Source organism: Tetrao urogallus (genome assembly GCF_951394365.1).
Source record: "Tetrao urogallus genome assembly, chromosome: 5".
NCBI classification, from domain to species: domain Eukaryota; kingdom Metazoa; phylum Chordata; class Aves; order Galliformes; family Phasianidae; genus Tetrao; species Tetrao urogallus.
In genome coordinates, this window is record NC_136818.1 from 51,601,996 (window position 1) to 51,618,648 (window position 16,653).

The following is a 16,653-nucleotide window of genomic DNA, read 5'->3' on the forward strand; positions in this document are numbered from 1 at the left end:
AGCGCGGTGAGCAGGGGCGGGGACCCGTGGCTCAAGCCAATGGTCGCGCGGAGGAGGCGGGGCGAGGGAGGAGGCGACCAATGGGCGAGGAGGGGCGGGTCGGCGCGGCGCGGGGTCGGGGCGGCGGCGGCGGCGGCGGCGGCTGCGGCGCCATGGAGCTGGGGGCGGGCGCGGGGGCGGGCGCCAGCCCCGGCGCGCGGGGCGGCTCGGAGTCGGGCCGCGTCCTGCTGCTGCTGATGGGCGGCGGCGGCGGCGGCGCGGGCCGGGCGCGGCGGGGCGGCGCGGAGGCGTCGGGCCCCGGGGGAGCCGAGGCGGCTCGGGGCCCGGAGCCGCGCTCGCCGCCCGCCCCCGACTACGAGGCGCTGCCGCAGGGCGCCGCCGTCTCCACGCACATGCTGGCGGGCGCTGTGGCGGGCATCATGGAGCACTGCGTGATGTACCCCATCGACTGCGTCAAGGTGCCGGCGCCAGGCGGGCGGCCGGGCCTACCCGGGGGCCGGTCCCGGTGGGGGGGCCCGGTTGATCGGGGGTCACCGGGGCCTACCGGTTTGTCTTTCAGACTCGGATGCAGAGCCTGCGGCCCGAGCCCGCCGCCCGCTACCGGAACGTGTTGGAGGCCCTGTGGCGTATCGTGCGTACCGAGGGCGTGTGGAGGCCCATGCGGGGCCTGAACATCACCGCCACCGGCGCGGGCCCGGCCCACGCCCTCTACTTCGCCTGCTACGAAAAGTTAAAAAAGACGCTGAGCGACGTCATCCACGCGGGGGGCAATAGCCATATGGCCAACGGTACTCGTCCCGCCGTGCCCTGCACGGGGCCAGCGGGGCAGGGAGTGGGGAGGGGGCCGCCGGGCTGCGGGAGGGGCCACGGGGCCCTAAAGCCGCGTCCTCTCCGCAGCTCCACCCGTCCGAGCCACCCCGGGTTCAGGCTGGCGGCCGGGCCCGGCTCCTATTATCCACGGATGGGAGCCGCTGATGGGAGCCGGGTGCGACTGCGGGGGTTGGTGGTGCAGAGCGGATGTGGCTGCGGTGCTGTGGTTTTCACCGAGTGGCCGCCTCGGGAGAGCGTGGGGACGAGGGGAGCAGGGTGGTGTCTGCTTCCCGTTGTCCTGTGGGAGCCCTGTGAGCCGGTGGCCATCTGTCCCACCAGCTCTGGGGCTCAGGTCCCGCCTGGCCCACGAGACGTGACAGACTGCTGTGCCCTTCTCCTCTTTGCTGAACTCTTTCTGGGTGGGAACTTCTTCACGCCTGCTTGCCTCTCTGGAGATTGAGGCTGCCTCTGGATCTCATCCTTCTCAGCTTTGGCAGGGGACTCGGGGTCCTGGTGGAGCCCCGGGGTCTCTCGCCATCTTCTCCCCTCACATGTGGCAGTTCTTGTTTTGCAGGTGCAGCCGGGTGTGTAGCAACATTGCTCCACGATGCTGCGATGAACCCTGCAGAAGGTAATGGTGATCCTGTCCAATGGGCTGGGGGGGGGCTGTGTGGGATCTGCCTGGGCTGCTCTGTGTCACCTGTCTTGCATCTCTGCCCTTGCTGCTTGCCCAGCCTCAGGGATCCTTTGAGGGAACTATAAGGTCCTTTTGGGGAGCCCAGTAGCTGCCAGTGGGCAAGCAAGAGGGATGCTGTGGGGAGCACTGTAAACTGCAGCCACAGAGGAATAGGGAGAGGCAGATTTTGACCAAAGCTGTGTGCTGCTGACAGCTGCCTGGAGCTCAGAGAAAGCAGCAGGTAGGGGATCTTCACATTTGTGAAGTCATTACAAGTGCATTGAAACTAGAGAATACTGTGGTGAAAGGTCTTCTGGAGGATGTGATGTGGTTCTGTGCTTGTGCTGACAAATCCATGCTGTAAGCAGGGCTGCTGTTTGGCTCTCTGCCGCTGCAGTGGGCAGCTGTTTTCGCTGTCTGTTGTCAGTTTGTTCTTGGAGTTCCACTTCTTACTGTAGCTGTAGGATTTGTAGTCACAGCATTTGTAGGGTAATACGGATCTAGCAATGTGACTGGAACATGACGGGATGACTGCAGTGGGAATTATTTTCTGTACGTAGATCTGTAGGGGTGGATGGTGAAATGTGTCACTTGAAGCAAAGTGAGGTGCACACTTTGGATATTGAACTTATTTACCTGGTGTGAGGCTGGTCCCTCAAAGTAGCTGCAGAGGTAGCAGGTGGTGTTTCTCCTGTGGCGTTACCTCGTTCAGACGTAATCGCTACAGACCTGCCCAGGGGCCTGCTGAACACCACTTGTCAGAGGGGTCCATCACCTGGCTTCACACTGATTCTTTTTCTCTCCTCTTACTCTCTGTGCCTGGATCCTGGCTGCTGCTGCTGGTTTCTCACTGCTGCCGTCTGTCCCAAGTGGTCAAACAGAGGATGCAGATGTACAACTCGCCTTACCAGCGTGTGACAGACTGTGTACGGACTGTGTGGCGCAACGAAGGGGTTGGAGCTTTCTACCGCAGCTACACCACCCAGCTCACCATGAACATCCCCTTCCAAGCCATTCACTTCATGACCTATGAGTTCTTGCAAGAGCACCTCAACCCCCATAGACAGTACAACCCAGGCTCCCACGTGGTCTCCGGGGCCTGTGCGGGGGCTGTAGCTGCTGCTGCCACTACACCTTTGGACGTTTGCAAAACACTGCTCAACACCCAGGAGTCCCTGGCCTTGAGCTCCAACATCAGCGGACACATCACAGGCATGGCCAATGCCTTCAGGACGGTGTACCAAGTGGGCGGTGTGACTGCCTACTTCAGAGGGGTCCAGGCTAGAGTCATTTATCAGATGCCCTCAACAGCGATTGCCTGGTCTGTGTACGAGTTCTTTAAGTACATCCTCACCAAGCGCCAGGAAGAGCGTCGGGCTGGGAAGTGAGCCGAGCCAAACCTGACTCCAGACCTGCTTCATCTCCCCTCCTGGTTTGTCTTCTGACCCTCTCCCTTTTGATTTGGTTTGTGTTGTAGAGAGGGGGCAGCAAAGCCCTTCTGGGTTTAGCAGTGCCATTTCTTGCCTGGGGCAGCTGCAGCTCGGCTCTGGCTGCACAGCTCACTCACTCCTGTGGCCTCCCGAGATGTCCTGCTGGGAGCTGCAGCACAGATCACATCCCCCGGCACTTCACTGGAGCTGTGCTCCCGTTCTTCCCTTAACAAAATCCTCCTCTAATGCAAAGTTCACCCTTGCTTGGAGGTGAAAGTGAATGTCCTGCCCTGCCACTGGTAGGGCCATAGCTGAGCTCAGTCACCAAGGAAGGAGCAGTGGCACTGCCGAGGATGGTGAGGGCTTCGTCTGGCTTTTGGCTGAAGCAGAGTGTAAGCTTTGCCGTTGTCTTGTAGCACGCACACATAACGCTGACTGCCCTGGTGGTGGTGGGTAGGGGAGGATGGCACTTGAGGAGGGGAGGCTGTAGGTTTGTTCTTGTTCCTGCTCTTGACACCTCCAATAAAAACAGTTCTGCTCTATCATCATGTCCCCTCCTTGTTCTCGAGTGGCCTAGTGCTGTCACTTGACTTTTCTGACTGCCCAGCGCTGAGCTCTTTCATGGGGCTCCTGTTAGGGCAGTGGGTGAGACCACTGCCTGTTGGGGACATGGAAGCAGCAGCCAGATGTGCCTATATGCTCAGTGGAAGCTCTTGAATGAAGGATAGGAAACTTCTTCTTCAGCCTTCCCCAGTTTGATGGAGGAAAGCTTTAGATGGTGGAAAAGTCCATGAGAAAAGCAGTGTTCTTTGCTTGCTCAGCCCAGACCACCGCTAAGTTACTGCTGCAGCCCTGACCACAGGCAGGGTGGAGAAGATCAGAACACCTCCATTTCATTCCATGATGCCGTGAGCCTGCACTGCCTCATCCTCCCACAGGGTGCCATGCCTGAAATAACTCCCTGGAGGAAATGCTTTCACAGTCCCAGTATGTGCTGCCTGTCATTGTCCCTGTGGGTTTGGGGCTGCTGGCTGCTCTGCATGGGGTCGTTCAGCCCCTCATGTTCCAGTTGTGGAAAGGGGAAGGGGGTCTGGCTGAATTGTGTGCCAGTCTTCTGCTCCTGTACCCCACTGTTCCATGCAGTCAGGAGGATCGGGCTCTCCTCAAAGAAACCAGAGCTGCTGAAGAGCTCTGGGAGCCTCATTTCACCACTGTTCAAGGAGCTGTGGGGCTTTAAGAAATATCCTGAGCACTGCAAGATTTGGCAGCCCTGCAGCTCCTCCACCCAAGAGGCAGAAATCCGAGAAGCCGAAACGGTTGGGCGAAACTGTGGCAGGACAAGTGGGCAGCACACGAGGAACAGCCTGGTCCTGCAGAGCCAAAGTGGAGCTGCAATTTCACCCTCAGCCCTCACACTGCAGCCGCCTCAGAGAGGAAGGCATAAACAGGGGCAGGGGCCAGTGGAGCTTCACGCTATTAAATCTGTCTGCCACTGCGAGCTGCTCTATAAATGTCAGTGGGCAAAGGCATGATTGAAGGTGACTCTGGGATGAGGAGAGAGATGTTTCCAGGAATAACTGCCCACAGAAGTGCGGGGGGAGGGAGAGAGACCCCTGGGAGCAGGGATGTGATAAGTCAGCAGTCGAGAGGCAATGGACCTGGGCAGGGCATGGCCTCCTGGCTGCTGCAGCTCTGCTGGCACAGAGCAGTGCAGCATTGCACGAGAACAGCAGCACTGCAGGAAGCAGGGCTGCTCAAGAAACCCCAAGTTCAGCACTGAGGGTGCTCCAAGGTTGGTTCCTGGGGCACTCCTCGGGCTGCCAGGGTGCATCCCTGACAGTGAGCCACCAGCCTCACGCTCTGAGCCTGCAGCCCTGCTCATGGTGGTGGCTTCCCCAAAACACGTTCTCCATCAGCAGCGAAGGCATTGTGCTCTTCCCTGAGCCCTTCTGGCTCAGAGCTGGGCTGGATGGTTCAGCTATGGCTGCTGCCCTCCCCAGCTCCGATAATGCCTCAGCGAAGCCATGTGGGTGCGTCCTGTGGCCTCCCCGGCATTTGGCTGTGCGTCATGTGAAACCCCTCCTACAGCCTCTGCTGAGTAACTGTGCTATTTTTGGCCTTGCAACGAGGGAGCTGCGCTCATCCCAGCGAAAGGCTGGAGGCGACCCTTTCCCTTTCACCTCCCTGCAGGACCCCCAGCCCCATCCCACCCACGGCCACGGGGCAGCCATTGCCCTGCTTGGAGGCACGCTTGGGAAGCGCTGAGGTGTCATCACAGCCTACCCAGCACTGGCTCTGGGATTCCTCAGGACTCTGTCAGACCCCAGTAAAGTTATACACGTTCTCATGACCCTACGGCCCCACAGCAGTGGTAAATTCAGGACACAGAGCAGACGTGGGTTCTGGGGAGCCGTGGAGCTGTGGCGTGCAGATAGGGGAGCCCAGGCTTCAGACTGAGAGGTAAACGGTGGCTGGGAACCTGCTTTGTGGACACTAACAGGTCACTGCAGGAAGCAGCGCCTGAATTAGTGCAGTAGGGACATTTGAAGGCAGTTCCAGGTGTTGGTGGCACAAGGGCTGGCATTAAAGCCTCCTGACAGGGCACAGCAGGTTCCAGGAGAAATGCAAAAACCCAAGCGGCTTCCTCTGGCCCCAGAACATTCGTATGCGCGTTGGACCTTGGCAGCGAGCTGCTACACGAAGGGGAAGGAGTAGGAACTAGGCCGACATTGGGCACACGTCCCGTGGGGATACAGCTCCCTCTGGCGAGCCCGGGGCTGGCAGCGCTGCGGGCGACGGGGCACCACGATCCCAGTGCGGTGGGACCGGGAGCTGCAGCGCTGGACACTGGGGCTGAGGGCAGAGCAGGACATTTGCGGAGGGCGCTGCTGGAGATCCCACCGCTGTGGGACGAAGAGGGGCTGCCCGTCCCCTGTCCCCGTGTGCCCGCCGATAGGTGGCGGTGGTGGATCTTGCTTGGGGACAGGCCGAGCCCCGTGTCGCAGCTGGGAGCGAGCTCGTCCCTGCGAAGCGTTCGCGGAATTTATTGCACAGCCGCGAAATGTGGCACGGAGCTCTGCGTAGTGCAGCAGACGCAGCCTTTTCCCTCTGTCCTCTGCTTGAATCCTTTACAGCGGCTCTGCATCGGGACTCACCAGCGCAGGGATCGGGATGCAAAATGCAGGTGCCCCCCCTTTGGCCAGGTGTGGCCACTTCGTGATGCATGGGATAGGAGTGAGGATGGGGGAGTGCTTATGGTTGTGTAGCTCACCCGTGAAAAGAAGAGTGCTGTTGTGCTAGTGGGAGAAACCCTCGCTGGGAGCTGCACAGCAATGGGCTTTATTGATATTTTAATATATTTACCTGTTCCACAGCTGGCCACAGCTTCCTTAACACTCCCCAGCGCTGAGTTAACAATTCCGTGCTGCACTGTGGGATGCTCCCAGCATGATCCCCCCCACCATTGAGTGCTGCTGCAGGTCCCCAAGTGCCTGGTCCCTGCTGTGCCACAGGGAGTGGAAAGGAGAAACAAGAAAAGGTGTTGGGGAAGGAAAGGAAAGCAGAGCATGTCTGTGGTGCTTCATATGGATCCATGCTGCTCCTGTGTGATCCTGAGTGTGACAGAGAGGCCATAGGAACGTGGCTGTGATGGGATGTGAGAAGCCTTTCCTGGGAGCCGCTCAGCTGCTGCACAGAGCTGCTCATGGCTCATCCTCAGCCAGGAAATGTGAATAGAAATCAAAACCTGAGCCCATGCACCACGTGGACCATAGGTGTGATGGTTCAAGCCCAGCCTCTGCACCCAAGCCCTCCTTTGCTTTAGTCTTTGTAGGGATTTTGGGCCCTAATCAATCATCGCTTTCCCTCTCCCAAACAAGAGTCAATTTGCCTTTTGGACCAGGAATAAACACCTCTGCCCCTTGGCCATGGCTTTCTCCTTCCCCAACATCCCTCTGGCCCCACCACCACAGCCACAGCACCACACACATGTGCTGATGGGTCCCAACAGCACATCGCACACATGGCCTCGCGCAGGGCGCAATGGGATGAAGTACGTCATGGGCAGGCGCTGCTTCCAGCACAGCAATGCAGCCACTTCCCCCCATTGTGTGTCCCCTCCTTGGGCCGCTTGGCCAATCTGCAGTCTCCCATCACCTCCCTCCCACCACCACCGGCTGTTCCTCTTCTTCAGAATGCTTCACTTCCGCCGCCCCGCTCGCAGCTCGCCTTGTGCTGTTCCGTCCTCCCCATCTGCTGGGGGGCCTTGGGTGAGGGAGATGCTGAAGGGTCCCTCCCCCTGAGCTGTGCTGGTGGGACAGCTGGGATGTATCCCAGCAGAGGGGGTCACGATGGTGGACATCTAGAACCTCCCACAGTACTACACCCATGCCTACAGCAATGCTTGGTGCTGTTGGTGCTCCGTAACGCCACTGCTGCATGGCATTGCTGTGTAGGCCAGTAGGGTCTCCACGTGCCCCTTTGCTCTGAGTGCCCATTCTCAAGGCTTGGCCACAGATGTGTGCATCTCATTCAGAGCCTTAGGGTGCTGCCGGATGAGGAGGGTTCCCAACAAACCATCACTTACTTGGAGGCGATGCACTAAGTGGGGAGCTCTCCTTGCACACCCCTATTCTGGAGGAGGTTGTACTGAGGTTACCATTCCTCCATCTTGCTCACCGAGGCACAAACTCACGCACGTCCCCTATTTCTGCAAACGACAATATGGCAGAACACAGAAGGGAATACAATTCTTTCCTACAGCCGAATCCAACCTCAGCGCGGGGCTGCCGCTCCGCTGTCTTTGTTCTTGGCTATCCTGTTTCTACCCACGAGACTGCGGAGCCTCCATCGCTCAGCTCCGACGGCCAAGAGCCGAGCTTGGGCTTCCTCTCCCTCGACACCTCGCTGCCACCCGGCAAACAATCGCTGGGCGTGCCGCATCCTCTTCCAGCGCTGCTCCAGAGCCCCCCGGCCTCGGGGTGGCCGTGCGACACGGCCACGGCGAGCCGTGCAGAGCCGAACCGCGCCGTACCGTGCCGAGCGTCGGAGCTGCAGCTGAAAATTTCTCCGGCCCTTTCCGAGCGGCGCGCTCTCACCCGCACGGTGCAGACGCGCAGCGTTTTAGCGGCGCCAACGCTCATAACGCGGCACGTCTGTGCTGGCTGCGGGACGGACGCACTGCGAGATCGACGCGTTGCGGGATCGCACCCCGCGCAGTCGGGGCTCCGCGGACGCCCATCCTCCGGGCTCTGCACGGCAGCGGCACTGATCCGAGGCTCCGCGGAGGGGCCCGCACCCGTGGCTGCGAGCTCCCGGACGGGACGGGACGGGACGGGGATGGGGCGGGAGCGGTCGCCGGGCAGCGTTGAGGATCTCGTCAGCCCCCTCCCCCTGCAGCCGAGCGGAATGGTTGAACATGTAGCAATAATGCCCCGGCATTCAGGCTGCCCGGCCCGGCCGGCCCTAATCAGCGGCCCGCGGACCCCCCTCATCTCCCCCTGCGCTCAGAGAAAGGGGAACAAAACCCAGCACGTTTCTGCAGCCCCCGCGCATAAAGCGCCGGGCCTGGGCCTCAGTGGGGGGCAAAGCGGCCCGTCAATCTCGGCGCCGGGGCCCCTTTGTCCCTCGCCTCCCTGCCACACCTTTTGTTCCCGAATCCAATAAGCGCCTATTCCCGCTACCTTCCTCGGCGGCTCCTTTCAGCGCCGGCCCGGCGGCCACAATGGGCCGGCTCTGAGCTGCGCGGCCCCATTCAACGCCTTGGCACGCTCACAATCCGCCCGGGCCGCCCTGCCCCGCGGGCACGGCCTAGCGAGCCCCGCCGGGCACCGGCCGCCGGGAGAAGGAGGAGCGGGCGGCGGATATTGCACCTGGTTTATTGACTGACTCCGCGAGCTGGCGCTGGCAGAAACAGATACAGAGTAGATAGAGAGAAGGGCCGCGGGAGCCCCAGGCCCCGCCGTCGGCTTTTTACAAGCGAAGCTGCTCCGATGGCGCGGCGCGGTCAGCTCCGGCCCGCCCGTCGCGGCGGCACCTCGGGGCGGCGGCGCTCCGCCGCGGGCTCGGCCCGTCCTGTCCCGTCCAGTCCCGCTCCGTTCCGCCGCTCCGCTCCGCCCCGCGGCTCCGGGAGAGAGCCGGGGTCCCGCCGCGCCGCCCCTCCGCCTTCAGTCCGCGGGGCTTAAGGGCGCTGCGGGGCTGCGGGGCCGTCGTGCCGGTCCGCTCCCGGCCCTGAGTGCGTGCGGGCTACCAGGCCCGGATGCCCTGCAGTGCGCCCTGGCTGCAGGAGGGCCCCGCCGCCGCCTGGTGCAGCGCCTGCCCGCCGCCACCGAAGCCTCCCAGGCCGCCCACATTAACGAAGGGGCCGGCGGCCGCCGCCGGGCTGCAGGCGGCTTGCACCGAGGCCCCGCCGCTGCCTGCCGGGTAGGTGCAGCCGTAGCCGGGGTTGTAGGAGGCGGCGTTGCCGTAACCGTAGGCGGGGAAGCCGTTGTAGGAGTAGGGCCCGTTGTACGCCGAGCTGTAGCCCTGCGAGCCACCCAGGCACGGCTTGCCGTCGCGGACCAGCACGGGCACGGCCACCCTGCGCGGCGGCGGCGGGGCCGCGGGGCCGCCCAGCTCCAGCGACTTGTCCTGCCGCTGCCGCTTGCACTTGTAGCGCCGGTTCTGGAACCAGATCTTCACCTGCGTGGAGGTGAGCTTCAGGCTGCTGGCCAGGTGCTCCCGCTCGGGAGCCGACAGGTAACGCTGCTGCTTGAACCGCCGCTCCAGCTCGAAGACCTGCGCCTGCGAGAAGAGAACGCGCGGCTTCCTCCGACTCCGCTGCTTCGGCCTCTCCGCCTCCTCTGGCTTCTCCGCGGTGTCCAGTGGTTTCTTCAGAGCGCAGCTCTCTGCACGGAGAAGCACAGGTCACGGCTGCGCCGGGCCGCCCCGCGAGGAAGGAGCCCCGAGCCGCGCACCGCCGCCCGACACCGCGACCGTCGGGGAACCGCGGCTCGGGCTGGGAAGCAGCACCGAGGCGGGCGGCGGGGCAGGGAGCGATTCCGCGCCGGCGGCGGAGTTCCCGCGGGGCCGAGCACCGGGCACCTGCTCGTCCGCCGCCTCTTTCTAAGAGGGCTCCGCCGCACCGCGCCCGGGCCGGGCCTCACCCGTCCCGCCAAGAGGGGGAGCGTGGGACAATCCGGCGGCTCCGGATCGCGACTCCACGCAGGCTCTGCCCGGGGACGGGGAACGCCGCGGAGCGGAGGCTGGGTACGGCAGCCCTGCGAAGTGCCACTCTCCGCTCCAGGTGCCTGGGGGACGCGGCAGGGAAAGGGCTCCGCGCAGAGCGGCGCGGCTGCGGGGCAGCGCCGGTACCGGGGCTCCGCGGCGCGGAAAGGACGGCGGGGAGCGAGCGCTGAGGGCGATGCGGGGAGCGCGGTGGGGCCGGTACTCACTCGGGTCGCGGGCCGTGGGGTCCAGATCTTCTCCCGGGCCGGGAGCCTCGCAGGAGCCGCGCAGCACGGCGTGCACGTAGCTGTCGGCGGAGAGCCGCGCGTCCGCCTGGCCTCCGGGCGTTGCCACGGAGCTCAGGTAGGACAGCTTCTCCTCCTCCTCTTCCTCCTCGCCGTCGGAGAAACGGGCGCCGTCGCCGGCCGCCAGCAGGCAGGCGGCGGGGTGAAAGTGGTGCTCCAGGTGGTGCGGGAGCTGGGCCCCATAGTGCGGGTCCTGCTGCTGCTGCTCCAGGTTGAGGATGTCTTTGACAGAGAACGGGGTGGAAGTGACGGGGCTCGGTAACATCATCGGGGCAGCGCGAGCGGCCGGGGAGTCCCGGGGGCCCGGCGGCGCTCGGGCTGCGGCTCGGCGGGGAGCGCCGCGCCCGGTGCGGGGGGAGCGGGCAGCGCCGAGAGACGAGGGGCCGCGCCTGCTCCTGTCTAAGTTGCCTCCATTAGCCCGGCGCTGGGGGTCTGCGTTTTGTTACAGCTTCTGCAGGGACAGCCAAGGGCTCGGGAGCCTCCTCTGCCCCGGGCCGGCACGTCACGGCGAGGAGGGGCCGGGGGCGGCCTCGCCATTGGAAGGAGGGGGAGGCAGAGCCGGCCCCCTGCCCGACTCCGGCCGCCGGGCCAGAAATAGCAATGTATTAAGGCTGCGCTCGGGGACGCCGCTTCCCCGGAGAGCGCCCCGCCGGCCCGGCACTCGCCCGACGGGGCTGAGCCCGCGGGCGCGGGGGTCGGGGACCCCGGAGAGAGCCGCGGCCGCCGCCGCCGCGCCTCCCAGTGCTAAGCACGTGTAGGTAGGTAGGGACCCCCACCCGGCGCGCTCCGCCGGTCCCCTCCCGCACATGGTTCGGAGCGAACACGTGCGGCCCCGCAAGTGCCCTTCTGCCGAGTACGCGGCGTCCGGGCGGGCAGTAGCCATGCGATGTACACGTACCCGACGCCCTCCGTGTTTTCCGGACCCCCGCTGCCCCGCCAGTGCTCCTGCCTATATCTCGGCGCTGGCGCGTCCTCTCCCGCCTGCACGGGCTCCTCGCAGCCGCCGTGCTCTGCTCCCGTCCGGGGACCGCGCGTCATTCTGCCGCGGCCGGATCGGGCCCCAGAGCCCCGCCAGCGTCGGGCCCAGGTGAACAGGGCCGGGTCGCGGCCGACGGGCGACCAGGGGCCGCGGCGGCGCGGGGCAGGAGTACGGAGAGCTAACCCGGCCCGTTCGGCTTTTTCTTTCGTTTTCTTTCGTTTCGTTTCGTTTCTCTCGCCGGTAACGAGCGGGCAGCGGCCGAACGGAGCTCCCACGCCACCGTGCCGGCGGGTAAAGCACCGAGGCGAGCGGCCGCTGCCCGCCGAGCCGCTCCACACCGAGAGTTCCCCCGGGCCCGGAGCTGCCCCTCGGCCCCACCGAACGCACCGGTGCGCTGCGGCGGGCGGTACCGGGACCCCATGTCGGGGCCCCCGCGGCCCTAGGAGTGCTCGAAGGGCTCAACGTCTCCGCGGAGCGTGGATCGGGCACACTAAGTGCTGGGCGGGGGGGGCCGGGTGGGAAATTTCGTTGTGATTAAAATGCTGCTGCCCCGCAGGACTCGGATCGACACCGAGGCGAGGCGGCGGTGAGCCGGGCGTACGGCGGGCAGGTGAGTGTCGGTACCTCTCTCGGGTCGGTACCGGGCGGCGGCTCCGCCATTTACCGGCCGTGTCGGTACTTTCGTTTCACTGCGTCCTACCGCTCCGACCGCAACGGCGAAACGTATTTACCGGCGGGGCAGCCCCGGGAAGGGGGCCCACGTCCCACGCAGATGGCCGCGGTTCGGCTGCTGCCGGTCCCGTTCGCCCGGCGGACACGGAGACGGCCCGAGCGCACTGCATCGTTCCCCACTGCGCCGCTTTGAAACCCGCGCTGCGACTGCTGCGGATCGCTCCCTGCCTGCTCCCGGGGCCGCCCTCCTTTCTTCTTTCCTCAGACTGCCCGGTTCTGACCGTGCACCGGGAAACACTGTCGCCATAACCGGGACCGACTCAGCGCTCGGCACTGTCTCGGGGCGCGGAGAGAAGCCCCGCGCTGCCGCGGCCCCGGTAACGATTAGCGCCGTTCCGGTGTTGCGTTCGCTGCTGGCCTCGGCCCGCTCCCGCCTCGCGGCTCCCGGGGAACTGCGGGCTCGGGCTCACCCGAAGCCCGAGGCCGCCGCTCGGCGAACAGAGGGGCAGAGGCCGGAGCAGGGCGAGGCAGCGGCGCTGGGCCTTTGCGGCCCTGGGTGGCCGAAGAATTAAGGGCCGTATTTTTCCAGTCTTCCAGCCGCCGTTCCTAGGGCTCGGCCGCAGGCCGGCCGGGTCTCTGCCCACGCTCTTCGTCCCCACGGGTTCGCCTGGCACCAACACGCTGCCGCCCGCAGCTGCAGCCCGGACGGGCCGAGCGCCAGGCGCGCCCCGCGGGCACGGGAGCCCGGGCCGGGCGGAATTGGCTCCCCGGGGCGGTGCGGCGACGAGAGCGGTTCTCCCGTCGGGACCCGCTTCCGTGCCGCCGACAACCCCGGCGATGACTCTCGGGACGCACGTCCCGCGGTTGAAAGCCCTTCTCGAGGTTTTGTCCCCTGCCCTTGCTCCCGGTGCGCTTTCCCGCATTGCCGGCCCCAGCTTCGGTGGGATCGGATCGGGCCCGCTTCGGCGCTGAGAGAGCGGCCGTTCCCGGCTGGGGAAGCCGCGGAAGCGAGGCAGGATCGCGCCTTGGTTGGCCCTGTTCGGGCCCATCCCGTCCGTGCTGGGGCGGCCGAGACGAGCGGCGGCGTCCCGGAGAGGTGCGGGGGGTGCGAGAGCCGGGGCAGGGCGCAGCCCCGGTACCTGCCGCCGGGTGTCAGCCCCGGGATGCGGCTCCGGGGCTTTCCCAAGGCGACCGGGCCGGGGTCAGCGGGCTATTAATGGTTATTTTATTTATATCATTAGCGGCGTACCCTGAGCTCTGTTTACAGCGGGGCCTTGTTGTCCCGGCCGCTCCTGCGCTCTGTTTAGACAGGGGATTATTGTAATGGATGGAGCTCGTCGTACGGATGCTGCGGCGGAGCCAAGGCTCCCCCGCCCCGGGCCGAGGAGGGGGGAGCAGCCCTGCAGCGGCCGCGCGCATCGCGGAGTCGCCCCGAGAGCCCCCTCAGCCGCCGGGGCCCCGAGCGCGGGCAGCCCGGTAGCACGCTGCCTCGGCCGGGGGCCTTCGCTCGGGGCGATGCTATCAGCCCCGGGGCCGCTAATTGCTCCATTAGTCTCGCGGGTGCCGAGTGCCGGAGCCGGCCCCGCGCTAATGGCCGTAAACAAACAAACACGCTAAGCCGGGGCTGTCTCCGGCCCCGACGGCTGCGCGGGGAGCGGCCGGGCACGGCGGCGAGGCCCCGGCCGGCTGCCGGGGGTACCATCGGCCTGCGCCCACCTGCACGCCGCCCCGGGCGGCCCCGAGCTCCGCGGGCCGGTGGGGGCCGGTGCGGGTCCGTGCCGCCGGGAGCTGCCCCCCGCGCCCGGCTCTATTTACACAGAGCCTGCCCTTGTATAAACGCTGTGTGCCGTGGTTTATCTCAGGGCCCGTCTGTTTCTCGTTCTCTGTCAGCAGCGCCCGGTGAAGGATGGCCCTTTCCCAGGGGCTCGGCCCTGATTTATGTGAGAACCGCAGCGCTCCGGGGACGCCCCCGCACGGCGGGGCCGCTCGCGGGCACCGGGACTGCGGCCGGCGGACGGTACCAGCGATGCCCCGCCGCTCTCGGCTCCGCACCGCCGGCCACCTGCCGGCTGCCCGCCCGAGGTCCGCGCACCGAGCCCCGGCCCCGGGAGGCTCCGCGGCGAGGGGGCACGGAGCGACCTCGCCTGCAGCGACCGGCCCTGGGCGGGACACGCTCCCCTTGGCACACCCGCCTTGGCGTAGCCCTGGCCCGCAGCCTCCCGGGGCAAAGAATGGATTTATTCCAACGCGACGCTTTCCCAGCAGTGACTCTTCCACTCTTGTTTCGAATGATATGTATTTTTTAATCTCTGGGCTCAGCAGCCACGTCCAAGGCAGGGATGCTGTATGCTCCCCCAGCAGTTGCTGCCTTCGTCCCCCCTATCTGGTCCCATTCCTACACCATCCTGCCACTCTAACACCCATCCCTGCCTCCCAGGTCTTGGGAACCCCTGGCTTGGCTTTGCCAATAACAACCACTCCTGCAGTACCCATTTTTGGGAGAAATACATCACTGCAATTTTTTTTTTTTTAAAGATTATTATCATTCCACTTGTCATTGGCTGTTTTACATTTGCTTCACAGTTCTTGCAGGGATGTATGGGCTGGAAATCTGTCCCAAATCAAAACCTGCATGATAAATGGTTGTTGGTTTTGTTGTTTGGTTTTTTTTTCTTTCTTTCTTTTTTTTTTTTTTTCTTTTTTTTTTTTTTCAAAGGGTCATACCAAGAGTTTCTGTGCACGTTTCAAGGTTGGGATCCTGAGGTAGGGGATCTGAGTGGTGCTGAATACCAGCAGCTGTGTGCAGCGTTCAGCGCTCAGCACTTCAAGGGATGAGAGTGGCTCATGGCAGAGTACTGGGTTTTGACCCTAAAGGGAAGGTTGTCCTTGATTTCAGTGTCTGATGGAGCTCTGGAACTGAGCCTGACATCTTGAGCTCAGTGAGAGCCAAATCACAGGAGCAGGTAAAGGTCATCCCACATCTGAAGCAACTCAGGATAGGAAATGTCAGCACCGAGGACCCCCTCCTGTCTGCTTTTATTCGGCTTCTCTTGTGCACAAAGGATACACAGGCTCGACAAAGCCACCCTGCTGCACAGCACGGCCCTGCGGCTGTGGACGTGCTGAGGGCTGTCAAACACCTCTTCCTCTGGAGGAGAAGCTGTCATAAATCACAGCATAGTGCTCCCACAACGAGTGCTCCTGTGCCGGGGCTCCTGTTGAGGCCACCGCCGCCAACGCGCATTCACCAGTCCTTTCCCAGCGCCTTTGCTCCGTGCTTCAGAAGCCATCACTGCCTGTTTGCTTCCATGAGGTTAAGAAGCAGGGCTGAAATTCATCCTTCAGCAGAGGCCCAGCACGAGGCTCGCTCGCCGCTCGCATCCGCAGGCCTGCGTACCACTTGCATCCCATAGGGCTTAAGTGGAGCCTAAGTGGACCCCGGGCCCTGTGCTGGCGTCCGGCCCGGTACTGAATTGCAGCTCCGAGCCCAGGCCTGCAGCTCTGATTCATGCATGTAATCCTGCTGAGGTCAGCGGGATCCATCCCGCTCCCACCACAGCCCGCGGGATGGTTCACACGAGAGTAGCAGGGTCAGGCTCTGTGTTTGCATGCACTGTTGAAAATGGAACAATTCAGATTAAACTAATTAAATTTTAACAGGTCTGGAAAAGCGTTTTATTACATAATAAACAGGGGGGATTAGCCGTGTCAGGCTCTGCTGTGCGTGTTCCTCGCCGGCCGCGGCACTTGGTGTTCCTCTCGGCTTGGGACCTCCCCGTGCTGCTGCCGGGGCTGGGCCCCGATGAACACGGTGTTAGGAGCGCAGCTGCATGCTGGCTCCCGCTCCCCAAAGCATTCTGGGTGCAGCGCTTCTCCCAGCCCAAGCAAAGCCTTTTCTAGAAGAAATTTCGCAAGCTGCTTGGCGGCTGTTTCCACAGGCGGCCTTTAGAGACAGAGAAACCCTTGAGCTGCAGCAGAGGCGTGCTTGGGGGAAGCGAGCAGCCAGGCTGAATCTGCGCGAGGTGCTGACACGTCTCATCTTGGAAACAGAGCTGATAAGTTGCTCTTGTTTAGGGCATCTGCCTGGCAGCCAGTCCCCACTTCTCTCACTGCTTAATCGGGATTCCTGTGGCTGCAAGCAGGGCTTGTTCCCATGTGGGTAAGGCCAGCCTGGGAACAGCTGCCCCCAGAACTGGCAGGCATGCACCAACAGTGCCATACGTGGCTTTGCCAAGGCGCAGGACTTCCAGAGGATGCAGCAACTTCAGCAGAAACCGTGCTGCAACTTTGGCTGTGCTGCAGTGACACAGAGGTGAATGTGTGGTGCAGTGCAGAGCAATGGCATCTTTGTTGGGAGTGCACACGTTTGGTGACGCTCACTGAGGGGCTCCAGGGGCACCACAGCCAGGGCTGATGCATAGCTTCAGTTGCTGAGTCCATAATTCATTGTAACCTGCTGAGCAGCACTGAGCACAATGCACCTGGAGCAGCCTTCCCGCCTACCTGCTGCTATGAGAGGAGCAAGGCAGGAGGATCTTGTGCTTTCTGTTTGCAGTGGGTAACTACAGGGGGCACGGC

The 16,653-nt window shown here is 63.7% G+C and overlaps 2 protein-coding genes across 2 annotated transcripts; one reads left to right on the forward strand and one right to left on the reverse strand.

Annotated features, from left to right (window-relative positions):
- Positions 1–80: 80 nt before the first annotated feature.
- SLC25A28 (solute carrier family 25 member 28) lies at positions 81–2,939 on the forward strand (the record flags this gene model as incomplete). Its single annotated transcript, XM_079536275.1, has 4 exons — positions 81–458; positions 560–788; positions 1,385–1,441; positions 2,357–2,939. 4 exons carry the CDS (start codon positions 81–83, stop codon positions 2,872–2,874), a joined length of 1,182 nt encoding a protein of 393 aa, XP_079392401.1. The 3' UTR covers positions 2,875–2,939.
- Positions 2,940–9,159: 6,220 nt separating this feature from the next.
- On the reverse strand, positions 9,160–10,692 carry NKX2-3 (NK2 homeobox 3; the record flags this gene model as incomplete). Its single annotated transcript, XM_079535683.1, has 2 exons — positions 9,160–9,800; positions 10,347–10,692. 2 exons carry the CDS (start codon positions 10,690–10,692, stop codon positions 9,160–9,162), a joined length of 987 nt encoding a protein of 328 aa, XP_079391809.1.
- Between the last annotated feature and the right edge of the window lie 5,961 nt (positions 10,693–16,653).